This window comes from Suillus bovinus (genome assembly GCF_016758785.1).
Source record: "Suillus bovinus strain UH-Sbo-P2 chromosome Unknown EDB93scaffold_66, whole genome shotgun sequence".
Classification (NCBI taxonomy): domain Eukaryota; kingdom Fungi; phylum Basidiomycota; class Agaricomycetes; order Boletales; family Suillaceae; genus Suillus; species Suillus bovinus.
In genome coordinates this window covers 109,790-131,651 of record NW_024542122.1, presented here as the reverse complement: position 1 = coordinate 131,651, position 21,862 = coordinate 109,790, and the positions used below count along the sequence as shown (strand labels likewise).

The 21,862-nt window shown below is 46.6% G+C and overlaps 8 protein-coding genes across 8 annotated transcripts; 6 read left to right on the top strand and 2 right to left on the bottom strand.

Moving 5' to 3' along the window:
- Window positions 1–603: 603 nt before the first annotated feature.
- EDB93DRAFT_1303272 (uncharacterized protein) lies at window positions 604–3,998 on the bottom strand (the record flags this gene model as incomplete). The annotated part of the gene is made up of 10 exons (XM_041454716.1): window positions 604–1,030; window positions 1,081–1,315; window positions 1,355–1,561; window positions 1,592–2,408; window positions 2,434–2,768; window positions 2,818–2,841; window positions 2,870–2,947; window positions 3,003–3,105; window positions 3,159–3,400; window positions 3,813–3,998. The coding sequence occupies 10 exons, from the start codon at window positions 3,996–3,998 to the stop codon at window positions 675–677; spliced, it is 2,583 nt and encodes an 860-aa protein (XP_041304055.1). The 3' UTR covers window positions 604–674.
- A 1,532-nt stretch (window positions 3,999–5,530) lies between these two features.
- EDB93DRAFT_1339429 (uncharacterized protein) lies at window positions 5,531–7,723 on the top strand (the record flags this gene model as incomplete). The annotated part of the gene is made up of 8 exons (XM_041455421.1): window positions 5,531–5,588; window positions 5,841–5,909; window positions 5,939–6,204; window positions 6,422–6,823; window positions 6,886–7,035; window positions 7,090–7,284; window positions 7,331–7,500; window positions 7,554–7,723. 8 exons carry the CDS (start codon window positions 5,531–5,533, stop codon window positions 7,639–7,641), a joined length of 1,398 nt encoding a protein of 465 aa, XP_041304054.1. The 3' UTR covers window positions 7,642–7,723.
- Window positions 7,724–9,044: 1,321 nt separating this feature from the next.
- On the top strand, window positions 9,045–10,102 carry EDB93DRAFT_1168998 (uncharacterized protein; the record flags this gene model as incomplete). Its single annotated transcript, XM_041450284.1, is given in 6 exon segments — window positions 9,045–9,341; window positions 9,357–9,677; window positions 9,730–9,942; window positions 9,953–9,955; window positions 10,006–10,015; window positions 10,027–10,102. Coding segments are annotated over 3 exon segments (636 nt in total), but the record flags the coding sequence as incomplete, so codon positions are not given.
- Window positions 10,103–11,522: 1,420 nt separating this feature from the next.
- On the top strand, window positions 11,523–13,321 carry EDB93DRAFT_1168991 (uncharacterized protein). The gene is given in 4 exon segments (XM_041450283.1): window positions 11,523–11,802; window positions 11,869–11,999; window positions 12,060–12,606; window positions 12,626–13,321. 3 exon segments carry the CDS (start codon window positions 11,931–11,933, stop codon window positions 13,204–13,206), a joined length of 1,197 nt encoding a protein of 398 aa, XP_041304052.1. The 5' UTR covers window positions 11,523–11,802; window positions 11,869–11,930; the 3' UTR covers window positions 13,207–13,321.
- Window positions 13,322–14,044: 723 nt separating this feature from the next.
- On the top strand, window positions 14,045–15,464 carry EDB93DRAFT_782049 (uncharacterized protein). The gene is made up of 4 exons (XM_041457454.1): window positions 14,045–14,275; window positions 14,338–14,925; window positions 14,975–15,132; window positions 15,187–15,464. The coding sequence occupies exons 2-4, from the start codon at window positions 14,338–14,340 to the stop codon at window positions 15,308–15,310; spliced, it is 870 nt and encodes a 289-aa protein (XP_041304051.1). The 5' UTR covers window positions 14,045–14,275; the 3' UTR covers window positions 15,311–15,464.
- Window positions 15,465–16,402: 938 nt separating this feature from the next.
- Window positions 16,403–18,964, bottom strand: EDB93DRAFT_781949 (uncharacterized protein). Its single transcript, XM_041457453.1, has 8 exons — window positions 18,569–18,964; window positions 18,398–18,512; window positions 17,880–18,340; window positions 17,635–17,819; window positions 17,262–17,574; window positions 17,025–17,210; window positions 16,837–16,971; window positions 16,403–16,754 (listed from the first exon to the last, which is right to left on the bottom strand). The coding sequence occupies exons 1-8, from the start codon at window positions 18,891–18,893 to the stop codon at window positions 16,732–16,734; spliced, it is 1,743 nt and encodes a 580-aa protein (XP_041304050.1). The 5' UTR covers window positions 18,894–18,964; the 3' UTR covers window positions 16,403–16,731.
- Window positions 18,965–19,200: 236 nt separating this feature from the next.
- Window positions 19,201–21,123, top strand: EDB93DRAFT_781892 (uncharacterized protein). The gene is made up of 3 exons (XM_041457452.1): window positions 19,201–20,522; window positions 20,572–20,777; window positions 20,828–21,123. The coding sequence occupies exons 1-3, from the start codon at window positions 19,401–19,403 to the stop codon at window positions 20,976–20,978; spliced, it is 1,479 nt and encodes a 492-aa protein (XP_041304049.1). The 5' UTR covers window positions 19,201–19,400; the 3' UTR covers window positions 20,979–21,123.
- Window positions 21,124–21,268: 145 nt separating this feature from the next.
- EDB93DRAFT_1091700 (uncharacterized protein) lies at window positions 21,269–21,754 on the top strand (the record flags this gene model as incomplete). The annotated part of the gene is made up of 1 exon (XM_041446377.1): window positions 21,269–21,754. The coding sequence occupies one exon, from the start codon at window positions 21,269–21,271 to the stop codon at window positions 21,752–21,754; it is 486 nt and encodes a 161-aa protein (XP_041304048.1).
- Between the last annotated feature and the right edge of the window lie 108 nt (window positions 21,755–21,862).

Sequence of the window (21,862 nt, the reverse complement as noted above, 5' to 3'; positions counted from 1 at the left end):
TATCAGAGGAAGAGCTGGCAAGAAGACTACAATCAGATGAGAGTGCTAGACAACGGATGTAATCAGCGTGTTTGAAAGGAGCTCCAATGGTCTTGAGCGTGGACGCGTCAAACTCATAGATTGTCTTGGCGAAGCCATCCCAATCTGTGCGCGTGAGGTTGAATGCGGCTACAATGGATTTGGTTTTTGTAGTCCAGAAGACCGGCAAATGAATCTTGAAATCGCTAAGAGTAGATTTTCATACAACCAACTTCTGTGCCCGGACATCCCACACCTGAAGATCACCTCCATAATCTGCCAACACCGCCAGCTTCCGAGCTCGAGAGTCTTGCGAGAATCGAAGTGCCATTGGGTCATAATTATCCCCACTAATATTGATCTTGAATGGACCGTCCTACTACAAGTTACCCCCACCTCCCTGTCACAGTGACAGTGACGCCCATACTAATACCACTCGCTCTGTCAACGTGACTCAGAAAAGGAGAGGGTTTGGCCTACTAAAATTTTCAAATCCGAAGTCCCCTCTTCTTCATCAGGAAAACCCTCCTGGGCTAAATTCGTGTAATATTGAAAGTTAGTCTAATTTTTCTTAATCACTCGTGTTTAGAACCAAAGTTGACAACAACGTAGCTGCAAGATCAAATTGTTTCGCAACAGAAGAGAATTAGTAAGGATTATCTGAATATCGAAAAAGTGTGTCTATCAATGTATGAGTTGACCCAAAACGTATTACAGTCCTCAAGAACGGTCTCGCTTGTCCATTCTCGTGGAGCCGAGTCTCCGAACTTCGGTATAAGATGGATGCTACGCACGATATCACCCACCGGCACGATACTAGCTACCCTGTCACCACCTCGCATCAATCTCGACAGTTTATAAAGTCCGTTGTTTCGATCTGGAGCGGATGGGAAGGGAGTGAACCATTCAATGTATGCAAGGTGAGGAGGAATGTTGACAGTGGGCGGAAAGAGTAATTGTAAAGACTTTGGGGGCAGGGAGAATATAACACGAACTTGGCCGACACCGAAACCTAACGAGTCAGTGAGCAGCGAGTCAATCAAATGGCACCGAATCACGCACCTTCGAGATCATTTGTAACTGAGTCTTCACCAAGGCATATGAAAACAGTGTCAGAGCGCCGATGAATGAGACGAGAGCCTAACTTTTGTTGAGGTTTTGCATGGACGCTGTCCAAGGTAACATGTTCCTTGTTTAAACCACCAGTGTCAATTGAGCACCACTTGATCTTGTGAAAGACGGGTAGACGGTGGAAAGGAAAATGAATGTCACCCGCCAATTGATCAAGTGCTCGATCCTGGAGCAGGACAGGATGATTGCCTCAACTTTTGTGCACAATGTAGTGTGCGAGGGCCTCGCGAAAATGAGTCGCACCGTAATCTTCGACCAATTTTTGAATACTGACAGCCTTCGCAGTAGGATGTTTCGTCATCACTTGTTCGCGACGGAATGTCATATCTGGAGGACGTGAATGGTACGGCTCGAACTGGTGGCCATCAGCAAGACACCAACTAACATATTTCTGGTGCCTTAAAACTTTTTCCTTTCGTTCGAGCCAGCGCGTCATCTGAACGAACTCGTCCTTGTGGTTGGTAGCACGGTAAGCATCCTTTGCTAAGTCAATATGGAGGCGTTCAGTGTATTCGGTATTGTAGTTGTCCGTGGTACCAAACAACGTGATCATGAGGTGGTAATGACGTGCGGCGTGCAACTTCGGTAAGTTGAAATTATTTCGGATACCAGGCTGAATAAAAATGTCCTTGTTTTCATGGAAAAGGTCCAATGCCTCGTCTAGTGAGTGAAGCGTCTCTGAGCTGTGACAAGGGTATTGCACGAGATACAGGAAGTCGAGTAGGCCCCGCACTGCTTGAAGCAGACGACCTGCATCAAGATTGTTGGGCAAGCGGATGTTGATTATGATCCCAAGGATGAAGCAGCATATTTGAGCGTGTTCGGTGCCGCTTACGCGTGACAGGCAAGTGATGCCTTTAGTGAATAGGTGAATATGATGGTTTGGAGGGAGTTGTTGACAACGGGCATCAATTTCAGCCCCTCCACAAGCTAATGACAGCCATCCGAGAAGATGTTTGATCAAACCTTGATATAGCTGGTGCAGGACATCTGGTGTGATAGCGCGAAAGATATTTGCAAAAGGAAGATCCTCCCAAAAAGGATGAATGATGGGTTTGATGCCAGCTGCAGCACATGCGTGAACAAATGCTAAATTGCCATCGTCGAATGCAGCGAGTGCGTCCAGTACCTCCCTAAGTTTTCGCAAGTGAAAAGGTGTTGTATTACTTCCTGTGTCCTTGGCTTCAACATCGCACTTTGGGCACTCTCCGAACTTGACACCTGTAGTCAGGAGTTGTTCTGGGTAGTCACCAACAAAACTTGCGAATAATGGATGGCAATGACGACATGGCACCATCACCGCTACGCATGGAAATGCCCTCTGATCCAGCAAATTTGAGCGGAGCAAGCACATGGCGCAAACACGCATGGTACAAATTTGCGATAGCACGACATTGAGATGCTTTGTTTGTAATGTGTTCGAGGTGGCTGGTTGGCAGATATGCAAGAAGGATGTGGCTACCAGATGAAGGCTTGCGCTGAAGTTCCTTCGGTATGTTGCCAATTGTAAGATACACAGGGTAGGCAGTCTTGTTGCTAAACATCATCACTTGTGTTTTGTCGGAGGAAATGATGATTGGAACTATAGTTCCGCCAGGACAATGTGCATCGAGTTTTTTCTAAAGACATTAAGTAATGAAGTCTGATATCATAACGAGTTTAACATACCTGTGTTTCCCACCACCATTTGCCCTGTATGCATGTCGTGGAACAAACGAACAGTCTTGTCGTCATCGGCATAGTGCTGCTCCAGGGCAAATGTGAGATATCTAGCGAAGTCGGGATCACCATATAATGACTTCACACATTCGATGATATCATGGTAGTATACATCGAATGCTTCTCCAGTGTACGACGACTTGTTCTCGTTTGAATTTAGGTCGTCCTGTTGGAAGCTCGTGGTCTATCAACTTATTAAGCTCATTCGCATTTTTGAATGACAGTCCCAAGTGTTCGCTGACCTAGTAGTATTGTTGTCAATTAGATACACGTGCAACAAAGAAAATAACTCACTCCAGTCAATAGAGAGCAAGTCTGTAAATGCAGTAGAGCTTGATCCACGAAGCTTGGCCCATCGTGCTATCTCCCATTCAATCTTCGAAGCAAATGGGTAGTAAATATTCTCATTGTTCTCGTCATCAACCAGTTGGGCTCCATATGTCACATTTGCAGACTGACCCGGTGAATGTTGTGATGTTCTTTGACCAGCGCGTGTGTCAGGATAAGGCACCACCACACATCCATGCTGCCCCTGTGCCCGAGCCTCAATGTCCTGGCGAGTTTTGTGAGTTTCGGTATCATTGGTATCATCGAAGGTGCCGTCATCAGGTAGTGATGGCACTGGCACCTCCCATTCAGGTTCGAAGAAGGATTCATCAATGTCCTCTCCCTGGTAACAAGAGGATTCAGTAACAAACCTTCAGCTTCAAATTAACCAAAGTAAACTCACCAGATGACCATCATTGTCAGAGTCGCTATCCTCTCCCTGAAAACGAGAGGATTCAGAACCGAGCCTTCAGCTTCAAATCAACCAAAGAAAACTCACCAGATGAACATCATTGTCAAAGTCGTCACCTTCAGCTTCAAAGTAGCCAGAGTAGTCAAACTGAGAGTAAGAGTGGTCAGAACCTTCAGCTTCAAATTAACCAAAGTAAGTGGCAAACCTTGGGATGTCCTGACTCAGGTGCAAAATTTTCGGTAGTTTTGCAGACTGGATTTGGGTTTGTTCGCGAGCGTGAATTCCTGTAGAGTGCTTGACACTGGGAGTCACGACTCTTTGCAAGATGCTGGCTAAGGCCAGTGACAGTGAAATTGTTACGGCCACATGCTGGGCACGTCTGGAGGCTCATACTGAAGAAAACGAGTGAATAAGAGGGCGAAAGCAGAAGAGGGTCAGCCTGAGGTAATTGTTTGAGAGTGCTAACCCACCTAAAGTCAAGTCAGGGACAGACTGTGTCCGAGATGCGTGCGGCAGCATGACTACAAAATTTAGTACACTCCATTCCGAAACTCAATTTATTTTACTCTTACCTTCATCACACTCCCTACCAGTTGTTACGACTTGGATGGTATCTGTTGGCGATGCTCAAACAGAGTGTGTGTCGTCAATGGTCGAGGACGTCCTTGGGCTAGCCCAAGGTTAGGGGTCTTACTTGGCGAGGCTTCAGCAAGTAAGATTTGACGCCTATGTCCAAATCGGGTAGCTTATGTCAAGCGGGTGTGAGACAATAAGCTATATCGGCCAAGGCTTACGACACCCGAAGGTTAATCGTAAGATCATCGTTAATTAGAAGGACAGAAGTCCGACTAGTTAACAGGGGCTTTGCTCGTCGACGAAGTCGATGAGTAAAGATCGAGACTATAGGCTTATCCGCGAAGAGCAGATAAGAAGATAGAATATAGACTGCTGGCGAGGCAGAAAGGATCACTCTGGTGAGAGTAGGAGGTCAAGAACCAAGTAGATTCAAGTTAGGGAATATAGTACATGGTAGCGAGTTTATATAGAGGACAGGAGAAGTATTAGTGGATGATAACTCGTACTACCAAGAGAAGCAATCGGTAAAGGGGATAACCATAAAAGGAAGGCATGTTCGTGTTGAGACATGGGCGAGGCAGAACGTGCTGGATAAGAAAGTGAGTCAAAGGTCGAAATAAGAAGTGAAACGCGCAGGGGCACGATCGTGCAGCTGCGGAGCTATCTATAAGTCGAATGTGTGACTGCGCACTGAGTCAGAGATCAGGAAAGGGAAAGGGGCAAAGGGGATGCGTCATGCATCATATCATAGGTTACCGTCCGGACGGTAAGGGCAAGGGGACTGTCCACAGGATCAGTCAGGTGGTGGAACGGAGCATGGGTATGCTTCGTCAGTGAAAGGATCTGGCCAGATGTACTGGCTCTGCTGAAGCGATAGGTAGAGAGCGAAGGGGAATGCGAGGATGACAAGGATGACCAGGGTAAGGTCGGGGTAAGGGTATGATGCAAGAGCCAATACGAGGAGGATTAGGAGAAAAATGGTAGGGGCCCAAGCGTCTAGATGTTCTTGTAACACCAGTCTCTGTCAATCACACTCCCTACCAGTCCCCAGCATTTACGCTTCCTAACAGTCCTAATTTTCTGTTCCCTAATAGTTGTTTTAGTTTTTTAAGTCCCATCTGATCGAGTAAAAATGACCGTACCTCGGAGTAAGTGTCCATAAAGACGAGCACAGAGACTGTCTCAAAGGACCTCCATAGAGTTGGTGCCACGCGGTGCAAAAACGAAGGCTTTGGAGAATGCAGGTGAGCGAGAAGCACACAAGCAAGACTCAGTACTAACCTGAAAATAGTGTGGAAGCAGGACTCACGCAAGCGACAGAACTCGTCAGCTGAGCAAGGCGCTCAAATGACCTCCATAGAGTTGGCACCACGTGGCGCAAAAATGAAGGCTTTGGAGAATGCAGGTGAGTGAGAAGCATGCAAGCAAAACTCAGTACTAACCTGAAAATAGTGTGGAAGCAGGACTCACACAAGCAACAGAACTTGTCAGCTGAGCAAGGCGCAAGAGGCTTGGCCACGAAAAAGAAAGCTCCCAGTGCCAGTGTATCAAAATCAGCTTGTAATCTGGGGCATAAACCTTCAACTTCAAGTTCAATGAGTACATGTGTTTCATGCATGACAAAAATTGCCACTTACTGATGTTTTCTTTTGCGCAGAGCATCAGCGCATCAAATCCGAGTCAGATGCGAGTGAACATGATAGCTTTAGTGAAGCAGATAAGAAAGGTTAGTCATCTTGTTTACTGGCCAAAAAGGAAGTCTTACAAGTCAAGTGTGCACAGCGTCCCATTATCGGCGGCCAAGCAAACTTCGTCGCACTTTTGCCATGCAAGATGTCAACATCATATTACCAGACTCTGAACATGAGCCTGAGCAGAGTGATGTTGACTCGGATGATGCTCAGCGCAATGTCCATGCAGGTGCTGACTGTGACAGTGACAGTGACAGTAATGCAGGTCTCAATGATGAGTTCGAAGAAGATGAAGACTTAGATGCAGCTGCGAGTATGCTTTCAGATGAGGTGAGTAATTCTTTAACAATTGGTCAACATCATTAGTCCTCACAAAAAAAAGGTTGCTTTACTTGTCACAAACAACCAGAAACCTCGGAAGTCTTCAAAAGTATCTGACTCTGGTGCAGATCGCTTACTATCTGCTGGTGATCGGAAATGAGTGACGGAGGTGAGTACTGTTGAATTTTAATACTTTTTTCTTTGATTATTGTCCTCAATGCATTAGACTCCAACCTGGGGTGATATTGATGATGCTGTTTCAGAGTCCATTGAAAGTATGACTAGTACTGGTGGTGAATTGTCAATTTCCTCCGAGTCTGACAACGAAGGTGCTGTCAACCCAAAACTTGTCCGAGCCCCTGCAAAAAGGAGTGTTGCCTTGCTTGTTCGAACCGAGAAAGGCAAAGTCAAACTTCTCGATCAGAATCTACAGACTCGCCAGGTCATTCAAGCCGCAATCTCTGAAGTCAAGTGCCATGTGATTTTTGTCCATGGGTACCCCGAATTAGTCGAAAAGAACCAGCTCTCGATGCAAACTTTGTTGACCATTGCCGAGAAACATGGCATGCACGCAATCAAAGAACATCTTCAAGTAGATGAGCTGTATGCTTTACAGCTCGGTGCCTTGGTGAGTTGATTCAGTTGCAGCGCTTACCCAGGATATTTCTAATTGACCTTAATTTATCTTAGGTCGATGCATGCATCCCAATAATGCGCCACGAGCTGAAATATGATGCTTGCACAAACGTTGATGGCTACTTCCGCCTTGGGCACAAGGACTTTGCAAAGGCGAAAAAAATGATGGAAAAGCTAGTTTACATTTATGCGATGAAGTTCGATGTGAGTCTATTACACTTTCGCTGGCTGTCACTGATAGTTGTACCTCTTTTTCAGGTCAACAATAATGCCATGCCCATCAGGAACAGGCCCTATCAGGGTGAACTCCTCGTGTTGTTATCTAACCAGCTCTTTCATAGCTCAAGGGCTGTTGGCATGAAATTTGCGTCATGCTTTGTCGAAATTGCCAAGAACAAGTTGAAGCGTCCCAAAATTCCGATACCCTTCCTCGCACTGGTGGCAACAGTGGTAGTGTGCTTGTCTTTACTCTGTGAATATGCTGCTCAACTTTTCATAGGTTTATTCCGCTCTTTTATGGAAGTCGCTTGGTTCTCCAGGGAAGTTCAACTTCTCTGGAAACCAATTCAGCAAAGTTTACAGCTACCACGTCAAGTCCCTCGAACAGCTGAAGCACAATGCACCTGGAAAGTTCCATTATATGATGGCAGATATTTACGAGGCTGCACAGTGAGTGTTCTTAGTCCTCAATGCTCATTACTGACTCGTCACTTGGCTTACAGTAAGTTGAAACACAATGGCGCTACTGGGGATCACATCGAGCTGAATGCCTTCGAACTGCTTGACCTTGAGGGTATGGAGGAGGACTAGTGACGGGAATCTGCTCTTTTGGTGTACCTATGTGATTCAAAGATTGTCGAGACTCGCAGCATTGATTGATATGTCTCTATTCTGGTCATTACTAGCTATTACATACTCTTTTCTAATCAAAAACTAATTTGTTCGTGTAATGCTGTCTGATGGTGGGAAAATTGGTGAACATTGTATGCCGAAATTTGAATGGATGGTCTTTTGAATGCTCGACAAATTAGTCAAATAGCTAATGGTTAGAAACATTTCTGTCAAAGTTTCTTGGGGTAACATAATCTATGTGATCCTTGAAATCAGTTGCTTTTTGAGTAATCCGTCAATAATTGTCGATAATCACTGATATTTAGCCCAGGAGGGTTTTGCTGATGTTCACAACCATGATCATGGCGGTTGGATTCTTGTCACTTCCTACAGAGCTCATATGCCACATTCTAATCCTTCTTAGCCCCAGGGATATTAGTCGCTGTGCAATGGTCTGCTTGGTTCCATATGTCCTCCAGGGCTAACATTTAATCATACTAGACCTGCAATACCTTTTCACTTGTGGTCCAGAATTCTGTCCACATTCAATACAAGCTTGAAATCTATGCTCAGGGCTTGATCAGTACTGAGACCACTACCATGAGCTCAATCGGTGTTTCCAGAAAGACTCTGTGTTCGCTCAAGAAATTGGCATCTTTGTGGCAATCTGACTTCCGTGCGACCACCACCTTTGAAGCAGTGGTTCCCGTAAATATTCCGTTGCCATGGCTACTCCAATCTGTGAAATGTGGGCTTTGGTGGTCACCCAATACAGTGGACAATTTCTACATTCAGGATTGCAACACGAATCCCACACTCTACCCCAGGTGGTCTATCCATGATATATTTCCATGACACTGGACTCTGTTGTATGATGCCTTCGACCCTCTGCAGGATCTTATGGTTGTAGTTTCTGGGCCTGATGATTGTGTCATGACTGGTGCAGAACAAGATCACGATGTCTGTTGGATTTCAACTGGCTTCATCCCAGCGTCCACATCCGGATGCTGCATGTGCTTCCTTGGAGTGCAGACATACCTTTGATGCACCTGGCTATTACTATGCTGCTTTGGATCTGCCTATAATCTGTGGTGATCGTGTATTTGTCGTTTATTGCCTAGAGGGCATAGATGACTGGTTTGTATCCGGCATGTTCATACAAGTCATTGATTGGAGGAAGGGATTTGCATATAGCATAAGTTCTCTCTGTTTGGAAAAATCTTGCTGCTCAACATAAGTAGCAATTTTTATGTCAACCAGAGGAAAAAATTTGGCACCATTACAATTTCCATCCAATCGACGAACAGAAGTTTTTTATCATTGGTTCAGACTTGATATACTTGTACACGTTACAAGGGCTCGATGGGCCGCCTCAGCACCGAATTACATATCACCTTCCTAAGAGTTGCCATCTACCCACAGACGAAGTCATTATCCATGGCCACCCATCATTTTTTGGCAAAGCAGCACGCCCAGGACTCATGCCCAGCTATGTGCCCTCCCTGGAGGTGCAGATTATGGTTCTACAGTTTCTTTCCGAAGCACGGAATGCTATCCTAGTCATTGATATGGCCATTTTCTCTGACATGGCCTTGCACTCAGATATGCCTGCTGAGATTCCTTGGTCAGACTGGGGACCTCAACATACGCATTACTTTCGGCGCCACAAAAGCTACCGTCATGAATCTCGCGAAATCAGCATGTTTGGCAGCAAAATGGCCTATGCCCTTCCCCAAGATTATATTCCTGATCCAGGTCAAACACTGAAAGGGCTCGCCACTGAGGGTTACTTCTATGTGCACATCTGGGACTTCAATAAGCGAGTTTTTGTTCGTTCGGATATCAATGATCCTGACCCACCAGATCTCCGCATTTGTAAGTCGGAGCAGGTGACTGACTCCTTCGGTAAAGATATCTTCTCGACTTGTGCATTCATTGCAACAGTCTGTCGCACGCCTTTTCTGACAGATTGTCCCTGTATATTCTTGGAACAGGATCGGCTTACTGTGACATGGGTACGTGTTCTCTGTTTGAATATAACAACGGTCTGATGTGACCGCATTGTAGGGTCAGGATCATGAAATTAATATACAGGTCACTTCCCCTGTACCAATTCATTAGTGCCAAAGCAGCAGACCATCTAGGTATTCCCTCTTCTTCCGCTACTTAGTTTGCATTGTAACATCTAGTACCTTGTATTGAATTTACACCAACCGCATGGGCTTTGTGCTTTGTGCATGCACTGCACAACCAACCTTATAAACGATGGTCCATGTCAATGACTCCTCGTAAGTGATGACCTTAGCACTTTTTTCATCACTCTTGACCGGTCGTCACCTTGGTTTGACTGGTCATGAATCACAGTCTCTTCGAAGACTCCTGCAATGTATATTGACCCAGTGATCACAATTGGCTCTGAGAAATCTAAAAGGCACATAAACTTTGAAGAACCACGACGGGCTTGTTCAGAACGATTTTTGAACTTATATCTACTGACTCAAGTTTTTTAGACTGTAGCGCTCGCAGGGTGCTGTCTGGCGCAATATCGCAGGTGGCCCGCGTATCCGATTTCATCATCTGAATGAAATGTTCTCACGATCTCCGTCTCAACCTCACCAACTTTGAGCTCCCCCTCAGTAGCAGTGATAACCCATTGACCGTCACTTGATACTTTCACTGCATGTGTCACAACCCAATAACGAATTAACGCTGGGCAGAGACTAGGACTCAAACGAAGGTTATCGGACAAGAGGAACGATGAGCAAGTACGTCTTGGATTGCTACAATGTAGATACAAGAGGTTTGAACTAAGGAACTATCGACCAAGACATGCTACCTATATACAACTATTGAGACGGAGATTGAAACTGAGTTACAACTACTAGCCAATCATAAAAAGAGAAAGGGAATCGTACCATAGAACATTGTAGAATATTAAAGAAGCATCACGTGACCTTATCTTATCTTATCTAATCTAATCTATTCACAATCAAAGAACTCGTCTTCTTCATCAGTCACATCGAAGACACGTGTTGTGGGCGCTAAAGGTATTTCAGGAATGATAGACGCTTTCAGGATAGGGTTAGGGTTTGACTTAGGTGCTGTGTATTGGCGCTTAGGAAGATTCAGGAAAGAATAATGGTTTGTTAAAGGTACTCGTGACAGCATGTCGCTGTATAATATTATCCTTGAAAACCTTCCGAACCTCTGAATCTCTTTACCCTCCCACAGGTCCTATTGCCGAATGGTCTTATCAAATGATCCGCTGATCATTTGCTTGCTGTCAGGAAAATAGGAAATGCAGCCTACTTCTGTGCCAGTGAACTCGTCATCTTCATCATCCAGTGTCCATGGTTCATGTCCCTCCAAGGTCATGACTGGTGTCAGAATCGATTTGTTTTCTCCTGCACCAGGCTGCATCGAGTTGGAAGCCATCACAGCTGTATTCGTCAGGTATGTCGGTTAATGGATGTATTTAGTGCGGTCTCATCGTGCGCTGTAAGGTGACTAGGCCTGACTTTGAATTATTTTGAACTTCAAGTCATTCAAGAGCTGACTCACTAACTATTGTCTGCCAAGTCAATCGTAATTGTTGGGTTATCTGTGTCTGATACTCATATATATTCTGGTCTTACCAGGATGGTATAAGCAAGGATGAAGAGCGATGATGGGCACGTTCCATGTTCTCCTCATGATGGCTATGCATACAGCATGTCCTATTTTTAGATTCAGCCGAAGCCATTGATTGTTTGCGTGTTGTTTGCTCATGTTTGCGCGCAGGAAGATGATCGATGATCAATGAAAGTTTAATTCGTGATGTTATTTTCACGTGACCCCAGCTGCTGTCAGTGGCACATCATGCCAGAGTCTGACTCGAAGTAGTACTGAAAATATTGTAGTGGGGGGGGACACGGTTGACGAAAAGGGAATCAGTCCTTTAGTACGTATGGTAGGGATGTGGATAGGTGGAAAGAAGACTCGAATTGAACTAGATTTTTGTGAGTACCAGGAAAAGGTCTTAAATGGCCTACTAGTAGTAGTGGTGGTGCCGAAGCCCTTCAGCGAGATCGCCCTTCTATAGTTCCACAGGAGTCCAGGCCCGCACTGACTACATTTGTAACAAGAAATTATAACAAAAAGGTGTGTTTGTTGTGGGCCTTTTTTTCAACTGTTGAATTTAAATCCGGACAATTCGCGGGACAGTAGAAATATTTCCTCCTTCGAATCTTCATCTCGTGTCCAATATTTCAATCTTCTTCGCATCAAAAATGCCAACATACAACTCAAATGTCGATTCACCACGCGTCTTAGCTACCATTGGTGAGCCGCAGAAATCTGTAAGTGCTTGGTTCTGGAGCTATTCTCCTGAATATAATAATAATCATCTACCTCGACAGTTGGACGCGATTATGCGCGAGAGTTCGTGCCTTCAAAAAGTCGGGAATGTTGTTAGCTATCGCCAGCGGCAACTTGTTGAAGAGAAGGCCACTATCATCCAGTCCAACACTTCGCGCAGGCAATTTTCATCGGCTGTGTGGCGCCTGCCAACAGAAATACTCTCGGAAATTTTCCTATACTGTCTGCCCGAAGACCGGTATTTGTCGCCCATACCGCGGCTGGCTCCCATACTGTTGACCACAATATGTCGACGATGGAGGGAGGTTGCTGTGGGCTTTCCAATGTTATGGTGCAGGCTGCAGATGCAAGCCGAGCACAATGACTGGCAGCAGAGAGCTTTCTGCTACAGCCTATGGCTCGAGCGATCAGGAGGACATCTGCTCTCGTTGAGACTCGAGTGTTACACTAACTGGAGCAAGCTACAAAGCCTGCTCCGGCCATACATTCAGCAAATCTCTTTTCTCGAACTTGAATTTTCTACTTGCAATGGCCCCTTCATGATGGAAGACTTCCACGCACTCAAGGGGCTCACAATACACCAAGACGGTTTTGATCCTTTAGGGAGCTATTGAACGCTCTCTCTCGAAATTGCCAGTGAATTTGCGCACGCTGGACATGACAGATCTGTTGCTCAGCCGCAAGCAATTAGATTTCTTCACTGATTGCGTGTGGGCTCATCTCACGCATATCGAGGTTAACATAACTGAACTAGACGCATTCCCCCGCATACTCCGTCTATGTCCCGACCTCTCTTCTATAATGATGATGGGAATATTCGACCCGATCCAAACTCCAGAATCGATCATACACCCAAACCTTCAATCATTACATATATTTGGGGATGTATTTTGGAGCTCAGGCGGGGAACTTGGCCTATTCAAGGTTGTCACACTCCCTAACCTTCGCGTTATCGAAGCTCGCCACATGGGGTCATGGCCACATGAAGAATTCAAGGCATTTTTGACGCGGTCAAAATGTCCCCTGGAGCGCCTGGCTTTCGGCAGTGGAGTGTCTTCAACAGAACAGCAACGAGAGGAATACTTAACCCTTCTTCCTTCCCTCCAATTGATTGCAGATACTGATAGCAATTTCGATGTACACAAATTCCTAGAAGATCTAGCTACTCTAGACTATGCTACTTACTAAACAGCCTCAGTTAGCGCTCGAGAGCTCATGCCTTATATGGTAGGATTTGTGCTGACAAATAGAGCGGTAGTCCTTGAAAAACTTTGTACTTACCTACATGTACCCATGCGTCGGTTGTATGATACATTGCAGAATCAGAAGTACCCCGTGTCGTCAAGTACCACTTTCTGTCCATCAATAACGCGATTTCATATTTACCGGTATTGTCTTGTCACACTTCAAAACTTCATGACCGGCGGGACCGCGTATACAGACACTAAAAAGTGATCCTCAGACTTCAGTGCAGTGGTAAAGGCACACCTTTGTGTCAATGTTGCACTGAGACCGTGATTTCTTTCGACTTGATCATGTTGCTTTGACAGTAGGAAAACAAATTACGGTTATTTCTCTATCTTGCTTAGAGGAGTCAAGTTGGGCCAGAATCTACGACGGGATGTCGCAATGTGAGTACTCAACAGGAAATCCAGTGGTAGCATTCTTACCCATGACGCTCGTTGCGTGAGTCTTCTCGAGTCAGATGCTGGTGAGTCATCTCCGAAATCATGCGTTTGGAAGGTGATGCGAGAGGTGTAGATTTACTTTGGCATCGTTCATTGCATAGGCCCATTCTCCGTCCTTGTTTAAGTTGGGACCACTTTCATCGAGGACGTTCCTCCCAAAGCACTGACATGGCTCGCAGGGACCTGATGGACCTCATCACTCATGCGAATCGGCCTCAGATCTCCAATCAGATTGTCAGCCTTAGGAGGGACCAAACATCTACAGCGCATCTATAACGTGCTTCCCCCTTTTTACTCTGTGGACTTGCAACAAGAATGAATAACTCAAGCGTGGATGCAAAGCTGAACGCATCGTCTCAAAGACCACCGTCACATTTGATGAATAATGACGCCGCACAAAAATTGTTCCCTGAAAGAAAGGCCCCTGCAGTGGAAACACCACCTTCAAAGCGGCGCTAGACGAGCATATAAAGGTGACCTTCATACTCTATCCCCGATCAACAGACTTACTATCACTGCGAACTCGTGCATATACTCTTAACATCTCAATCAACTCTCTGCTGGCCCAGGTGCGTGTATCCCCTAGCTTCAACACCTACGCTTTCTAATTATATCTACTTCTTGCCTCCAGATGACTCATTCCACCCCCAATCACTGCTCATTGCACGGTTGCGATTCTTCCAATGCAACACAGTGCATGCCAAACACTGGCATGCATGTAGGTCAATTTCCTTGCCCCCAACCTGCAAGCATTCCTCACCCATGCCATGTACCCACATACCCCTACTACCCGTACGGTGTTCCTCTTCCATACGTGCTCGTCGCACCTTCACCTTGTGTGGGTGCTGGAGCCGCGCATCATGCATGCCAAGCGGGACAAAATGGTTGTCACCCCCCTGCAGTAGCCAATGTCTCGTGTGCTACTTGTTCTGGTCCACACCCACCACCAAATGCGTCTGCTGCTCCCCCACAAAACCCATCCGCGCCCCTCATGCGTCATCAACCCTTCCCATCCATTTCTTTCCCAGCAGTCGCGAACCCTTGCATTCTACCCATACTGCACCAAGGATGCCCCAACCAGCATCAAGAGCCTGAGCTCGCAACAGGATCTGCTTCCTCGTCTCTCCCTCAAGTACCAAAGCGCACCGCGAAAGACATAGAGCGCGACATCAAACGAAGCAAAGTAGTCCCCGGCGGGATGAAGAACGACCCGTTGTTTGTGAGTTTTCTCTTTACCTCGTGAGGTCGTATTCTCAACTTTGGTATAGACACCCGTGTTAGATCAATCTGGTCAACCCAACGGGACATTCACATGTTCTAGGGACGGCATGATAATCCACCCTGAAAGCTATTCTAGGCATCTCAGGACACGAAAGCACCTAGGCTTCAAACTAGAGAAATTCAAATGCTCTGATTGTTCCAAAACGTACGTATCCCAACTATCAAATCAGCACGTTTCATCATTAATATTTGTGATTAGATATACGAGAGCTGATGCCTACAAGAGACACTTCGTCAATGGCAAATGTGATCAGTCGAAAGATGTTGGCGCTCTGCCGGCCGCTGAAGATGGTGACGATAACGATCCCGACTCAGAATCTTAGGAGGCTAATGAGATAAACGACCTCCATGAGATGTGGCTATCTTTCACACTATTTCTTTTGTTTTATCATCTACTGTCGCCCATTTTTCTACTCACTCCATACGTTCTTTCTATTCTCTATGGCATTTCATTCTTTTTACTCACTACACATTCTTTTTATCCTCTATGGCATAACAATCGCTCATTCTTTCCACCCACTACACACATTCTTTTATCCTCTATCGCGCAACATACTATACTGTTCATTCTTTCCACCCACTACACTCATTCTTTTTATCCTCTATCACATAACACACATCATTCATTCATTCATTCATTCCCACTATTACGATCGCTATTGTCGTTGTTGTTATCATAGTCATGGTGATATAGAGATCCATTGATTATAATATACACTCCTTGAATGAACGCGCGAGCTGGAAGATCTAAGGAACGAGCGAACAGGTGATGAAACATATTCGAGATATCATCTCCCAGTCCCCTTCAACGACCAACCAGACGAGTATCAACATCAATATTGATATCAGAAACGTCGACGCATCTTCGCCGTAAAACCTTGATTAAAGGTTGGTCAAATTTCAAATGGAGATCCAGACGCGCAAATCATTAACAGGCACGAGCCCCTACCTAGCGGCACTACAACACGAGGTAAACAATTTCAACACGGAACGGACCCATGATTCACTCAGTCCCTTCGGTGGAAGCCAGCTATGTGGCAGTATGGAAGTTGAAAGATTCTGGAGTCTGCATAGTAAATGCTCGTAATGAATGGGGAACGCGGGTGCAAGTCTGAACGAGTACAAATCATCAAAATATTTCAGGGACAGATGTGCAAATTCCAGAGTAGGAGACAAGTGACATCTGAAGAAGGCACAGGCGATCACTAGATTGTCATTCCAGTCCAGGTCCCGTCTATTCTTCTAGCTCTGGTACTAATCCGCGATAGAACGCTGGAGATTGGAATCATACCTCGGCACTTGCCGTCTCAGGCACTAAAATGCCTACCACGACCGGCAAATGAAATCGAAGAGAACTAATAATATAGGTGGTCAAAACATCCCTTCCCTTTGTGGAATTGCGACTGGAGGGGGTCTGTTAGTGCCCCCGGGACGATCTGACGAGCGTGGTGGAGGAGCTGGGCTATCCCGTGCAGATCTCGACGAAGGATCTGAGTCATGCATCTGCCTGACTAGGCGCAGAGGCGCTGATGAGCGTGTAGCAGGGCGAGCAGGCGAGTCAGGGGTAGGTGGAATTGGAGGTATGGGAGGCGTTGAGGAAGAGACAAAGGATGATGTGGATTGTGGTGTGTGCGAGCGTGAGATAGAGGGCCCTAGGGAAGGCGCATGGAATGTAGTGGAAACAACGCATGTGTCGTTGGTCTGGGGATCCTGGACCAGAAGTTCGTCAAGGAGATAGCGGAAGTCAAGGCCAAATTCTTGTAGGAGCTGAACAGTATGTAAGTGTATGGTTCACACAAGCAGGGAGAAGGAAAGACAGGTACAGATTGATGACGGAAAGATCATGGACAAACCTTGCGACTCTGACTGTATGTGATTTTGAGTGCTTCTTTAATAGTCTGCTGTTCAACATCGGAACTATAGACCTGCTTCCTGAACCTTTCAGCATACATCTCGATCTGTTTCTTGGCCCAGTCGATCAAAGCTTGGTGCTTATCAGTAAAGAGGATCGCATGGAAAATGCTAATAAATACTGACTGCTAGTCATATCATGTTCTACAAAGCCTGCGAGGAACCAATCCGCTGTGTGCTTGATCCCGGTAAACACGACTAAAGCTAAATCGTGCACATACATCCCGACATGGCCTTCAAATTTGATGGCCCTGACGTACCGGTCCACCGCCGCCGCTCGTGCATTTAAGAATGTCAACCTCGCAGCTGGACCTTGTCCAAGCTTTAACAAGTGACCAATGAGGCTTACTGCAGTATTCTTACGGTTCCCAGGCGCACTGAGTGCATCGAGTAATGCTGAGGATAGGCTCGCCGTGAGAGGGGTGAGCTTGGTGCTCAATGACGGTATGGAAGAAACTTTAGTTCGACCTTCCTCCACTAGTGCAACGGCCCGTTCCCAGGATCGCAGAGCGATGGCGACTGTGAGATCGTCTGAAAAATCACTGACGAAACGAGCATCGCTCTCGGATTTGTCTCGTGCGCTGGTATCCCCATCAACGCCCGCTTTGCGGGCAAGCTCAGCCATCCAGTCAGGAAGGGGCGGCATCTTATCAGGATGTAGCGTCATAGAGGAGCGCTGAAAAAGAACGTTATGTCAGATGAACGAATATGAATCGTTTAAGGCATAAAGGCTGACATCTCCACTGGTCCACATGCTCTTACGTCGCTCATGCTCGCCTTCACGTTCTCTGCGTTTGCGGATTGCAAGTTCTTCAGCAACCTGGCGGAACTGTCCAAGAAGAGATTTCTTGTCAGAGGGTGCCTCCGTTCTGTAAACATATGTCTCCTTTTGATGGCGAATTTTAAAGACGTTTGTCATGGCTTTAAGTTGCCGGGTTGATCAGATAATCGTATACGTTCTACAATTCAAACCATACTCACTTGCTGTATCCTTCGTATCCAAAACTAACATCTCATTCAAAGGCCAACATCTTTCTGCGACCAGCCGTCCCCCTTCTCCGTTGTTCCTCCTCCTCCTCTTCGCGACAAGCACAGAATCATCTAGTACGACAAACTTGACAGTGTTACTGACCCTATAGGTTGCCGCATTGAGAGCATATATCCCGTCCATCTCGTAAATTACATGTCTGCCTGGCGTTGTTGGAGCAAATTTCGCAGAGCCCTCGATTTGGGTGTGCAGTGTCTGCATCTGATTCGCATAGAGCACGCGAAGGTCCGCAATGGATGAACGGACGTTGCGCCGCCGCTCTGAAGCAGAGGCGGACTCGTCAATGTGCAAAAGGCTCGGCATAGACTTCCATTCCGAAAGGCTTTCTTTGAGTTCGAGCACTTCGTTCTCGAGAACAGAAATTTCTTTGGAAATATGTACGAACTCGGCATAGCTGTAGTACTGTTAGTGAATTCGATGGGGCAGAACATGGGGAGATACTGTGAAATACTTTTTAAACACATTCCGCTGTAGTTCGACAGCAGTATCATCCTTGGATGATCTAAGTGAAGACTGGAGAGATCTGAGCTCCACCTCGGTTGAGTTGGCTAGTTTGGCCTTCAGGTCTATATAGCATGTCGAGCGCGTAAGAACATCCAGACTGCAAATGCACAGTACTCACAAGTGTCTGGATCAAAATCTTCTTTGTCTAGCAACCTCTGATCTATAATCTTCGGGTCCTCTCTGATATTGGCACGTTCCAAGACAAGCTCATCTGGGTCCCTCACTGCACCTGGACGCAGCCCAATTGGAACGCTTGGCACGTCCGGAACAGAAGCTTCGGTGGGCGCAGATATCTCTGCATAGCGCAGTGACATGCGCTTCTTTATCTTGTCATCGACGGTAGACTTGCGAACATTCTTATTGATAGGCTTCTTCTCGAGTTTAGAGGCCTGGCGTTTGACGGTGCGCGTCTCAGAGGGCCTGCGTGTGCGCAATGACTGCATGATATATACAAAACCTCAACAAAAGTTTATGCTGGTCGCAGCTTCGGTGAGCAGACCTGACACCGCATTCGACAACATGTGAACTTAATAACCGGCTCTCACCGGTATAATTACATTGCTGCTTCTCTTTATCCACTGCAAAGCCTTGCAGCTGCCTTGAGGCCACTCCTTACTGGCGATCGACTCCGTCGACGTCAGAGACCACATCTACAACGATCTAGTCAAATAGTCTCCTCATCAACGACTGCAGCGACGACCGTGTGCCGTGTCATTGGTCAACAGTCAGCCACCGAGCCCGTAGGCGAATCCGTGTCTATATCTTGTACCATAATTAACTAGCGTGTTACTAGTACAGCCCTTATAACGACCATATAACTTCTTTCCACCCAGGTAATAGTGGGTTCGAATCCATCCTCAAAGCTTCGAATTCGGTTTAGGCTAACATTTTTGACAATCAAACAGCTTGATCTAAGTATCGGCTCAACTCTCTTCCCATCGTACTAAGTAATGTACGCCCACGCTCAGTCACGGCCAAACTCGTTCTATGCTGCGGATGATGCAGCAAACCAACCAGATTATCTCCCAGAGCCACCACGCCATCATCGCCAGTCCCGTGCTCAAAGCTCCCAGAACCATCACAAGTCCCCACAACAGCCAGTAAATCCTGACTATGACGACGATGATCAACCCTTGGGACTCGCAGGTCAATCACTTGATGCTGCGGATGAGTTTTATGGCGCCCAACAGAATAGCAGCACATCTTTCCCACCTCAACAATCTCATTCTCAATCACCACTACCCCAAGGTCCCCTTTTAGATCACTCTCACCTCCGCCCGGGCAACCAAGCCTCGTTACTGTCTTATGAGCGTACCCTCGAGCTATATCGTGCAAATGCAAAGAAAACACAGGATCCAGACATTCAGTTCGAGTTCGCAGTATTCATGATTGATGCCTCTAAATCTTTCCCCATCCCGGCTCCCACACCCGGAAATGTCATGGAAATTGAAAAGGCAATTGACAAGCGTGACAACCTCGTCCATGAAGCCACAGGCCTCCTCAAACGTCAAGCAGATCGGGGGCACCCAGCATCCCAATATTTCCTGGCAGATTGCTACGCGAATGGTCTAGGCACTTACAAGAACAAGCAAGACTTTGACCGGGCGTACCCACTATTCGTGCTTGCAGCAAAGCACGGGCATCCAGATGCTGCCTATCGCGCAGGAACTTGCTGCGAGAATGGATGGGGTTGCAGGCGCGAATCTGCCAAAGCTCTCCAATTCTTCCGAAAAGCCGGGGCAGCACTTCACCCCGGCGCTATGTACCGCCTTGGTATTGCTGAACTTAATGGCGAGCTCGGACTCTCAAAAAGGCCACGCGAAGGTGTCAAATGGCTAAAACGCTCCGCAGAGCACGCAACGGCCGAGTTCCCGCATGCCCTGCATGAGCTCGCCCTGCTGCACGAACGGGGCATAGACAACGTCGTGTTTGTTGATGTGGAGTATACGGTGGAACTACTCGCACAAGCGGCAGAACTTGGGTATGCACCCAGTGCTTACCGGTTAGGGGAATGTTACGAGTATGGGAAATTGGGTTGTCCCCAGGATCCAGCCTTGTCAATCCATTACTACGTGGGTACCCCCACCGATTGGCGCTCCAAAGCTAATTACATCGGCGCAGAACATCGCAGCGCAGCAGAATCATCGTGATGCATGTTTCGCGCTCACAGCCTGGTACTTAGTCGGTTCACCCGGTGTGCTACCCCAATCCGACACAGAAGCTTATCTCTGGGCACGCAAAGCAGCAGATGCTGGGCTTGCAAAGGCTATGTATGCCGTCGGGTACTTCTTAGAAGTGGGGATTGGTACCCCGCCAGACCTCCCAGAGTGGGTGATTTTATCTCAGTTTTGAATTCGATACTGATGTATAAGTGCAGAGCGATGTCATATTTCAAGAAAGCCGCAGAACTGGGTGATAAGCGTGCTCAACAACGGCTCAAGGGCCCACCCATCGGACAACAAGGCGGAGTCATGCGAGACGCCGATGCCAAGAATGCAGCCGCCAACAAGGACTGCATAATCATGTAGACCTACCTCGTCTGCTTACAGCCTGTTTATATCACAGGAATCTGCTTAATGTCGATATGTATACAGACGATGGACTCGGAATAATACCGGACTGTTTAGTAAATACATTTCATACTGCCAGTCATATTGCTACTTAGTTTCATTTCATCTTGGTCTACCACCACGTCATTTTACCCTACTTTCATTAACCACGTCCCTACGTTCATTTTGAAACCTGCTTGATACCCTTTCTTACATAAGGTGTGGTAATCATCGTGAGCACTTGCACCAAATTGATTGGCTCGAGCGTTATGTCACCTTCAAGCAACCTGGATATCTCTCCCAACGTCAATTTCTACCAGCTCCTCGGCATAACATGCGATGCCCCGCTGAGCACAATAAAATCAGCGTACCATAAGGCTCTTCTCGCTTCCCATCCAGACAAACGATCATTCTCATCCGCTATACCACCCATAGATGTCGACATTGCACTCCTTAAAGAAGCATATACCACATTGTCAAATGCGTCCTCCCGCGTAGCATACGATGATATCCTTAAAACTACTCGAGTGAAGACGTCCACTGGACCTCGTCCTGCGCAGGTCATCTCACTAGAAGATTTTGAGGAGATAGAGGAGGGTGTATGGACACATGCTTGTAGATGTGGTGGGATATACAGGATTATTGAAGAGGACATGGATGCGGGAAGACACCTCGTCGGTTGTGAGAGTTGCTCTGAGGTTGTGTGGGTAGGATATGAGCTCGCCAATGACGAGCATCACGCCACCAACGGCTAATTAGATTGCCAACATAGATGTTGTATAGGTCGGGATTGTGCGGTATGGGGTTTGGATATCTTACATTTACTCGTTAATAATACTTATGTTATGTTTTTCCAGCATTGC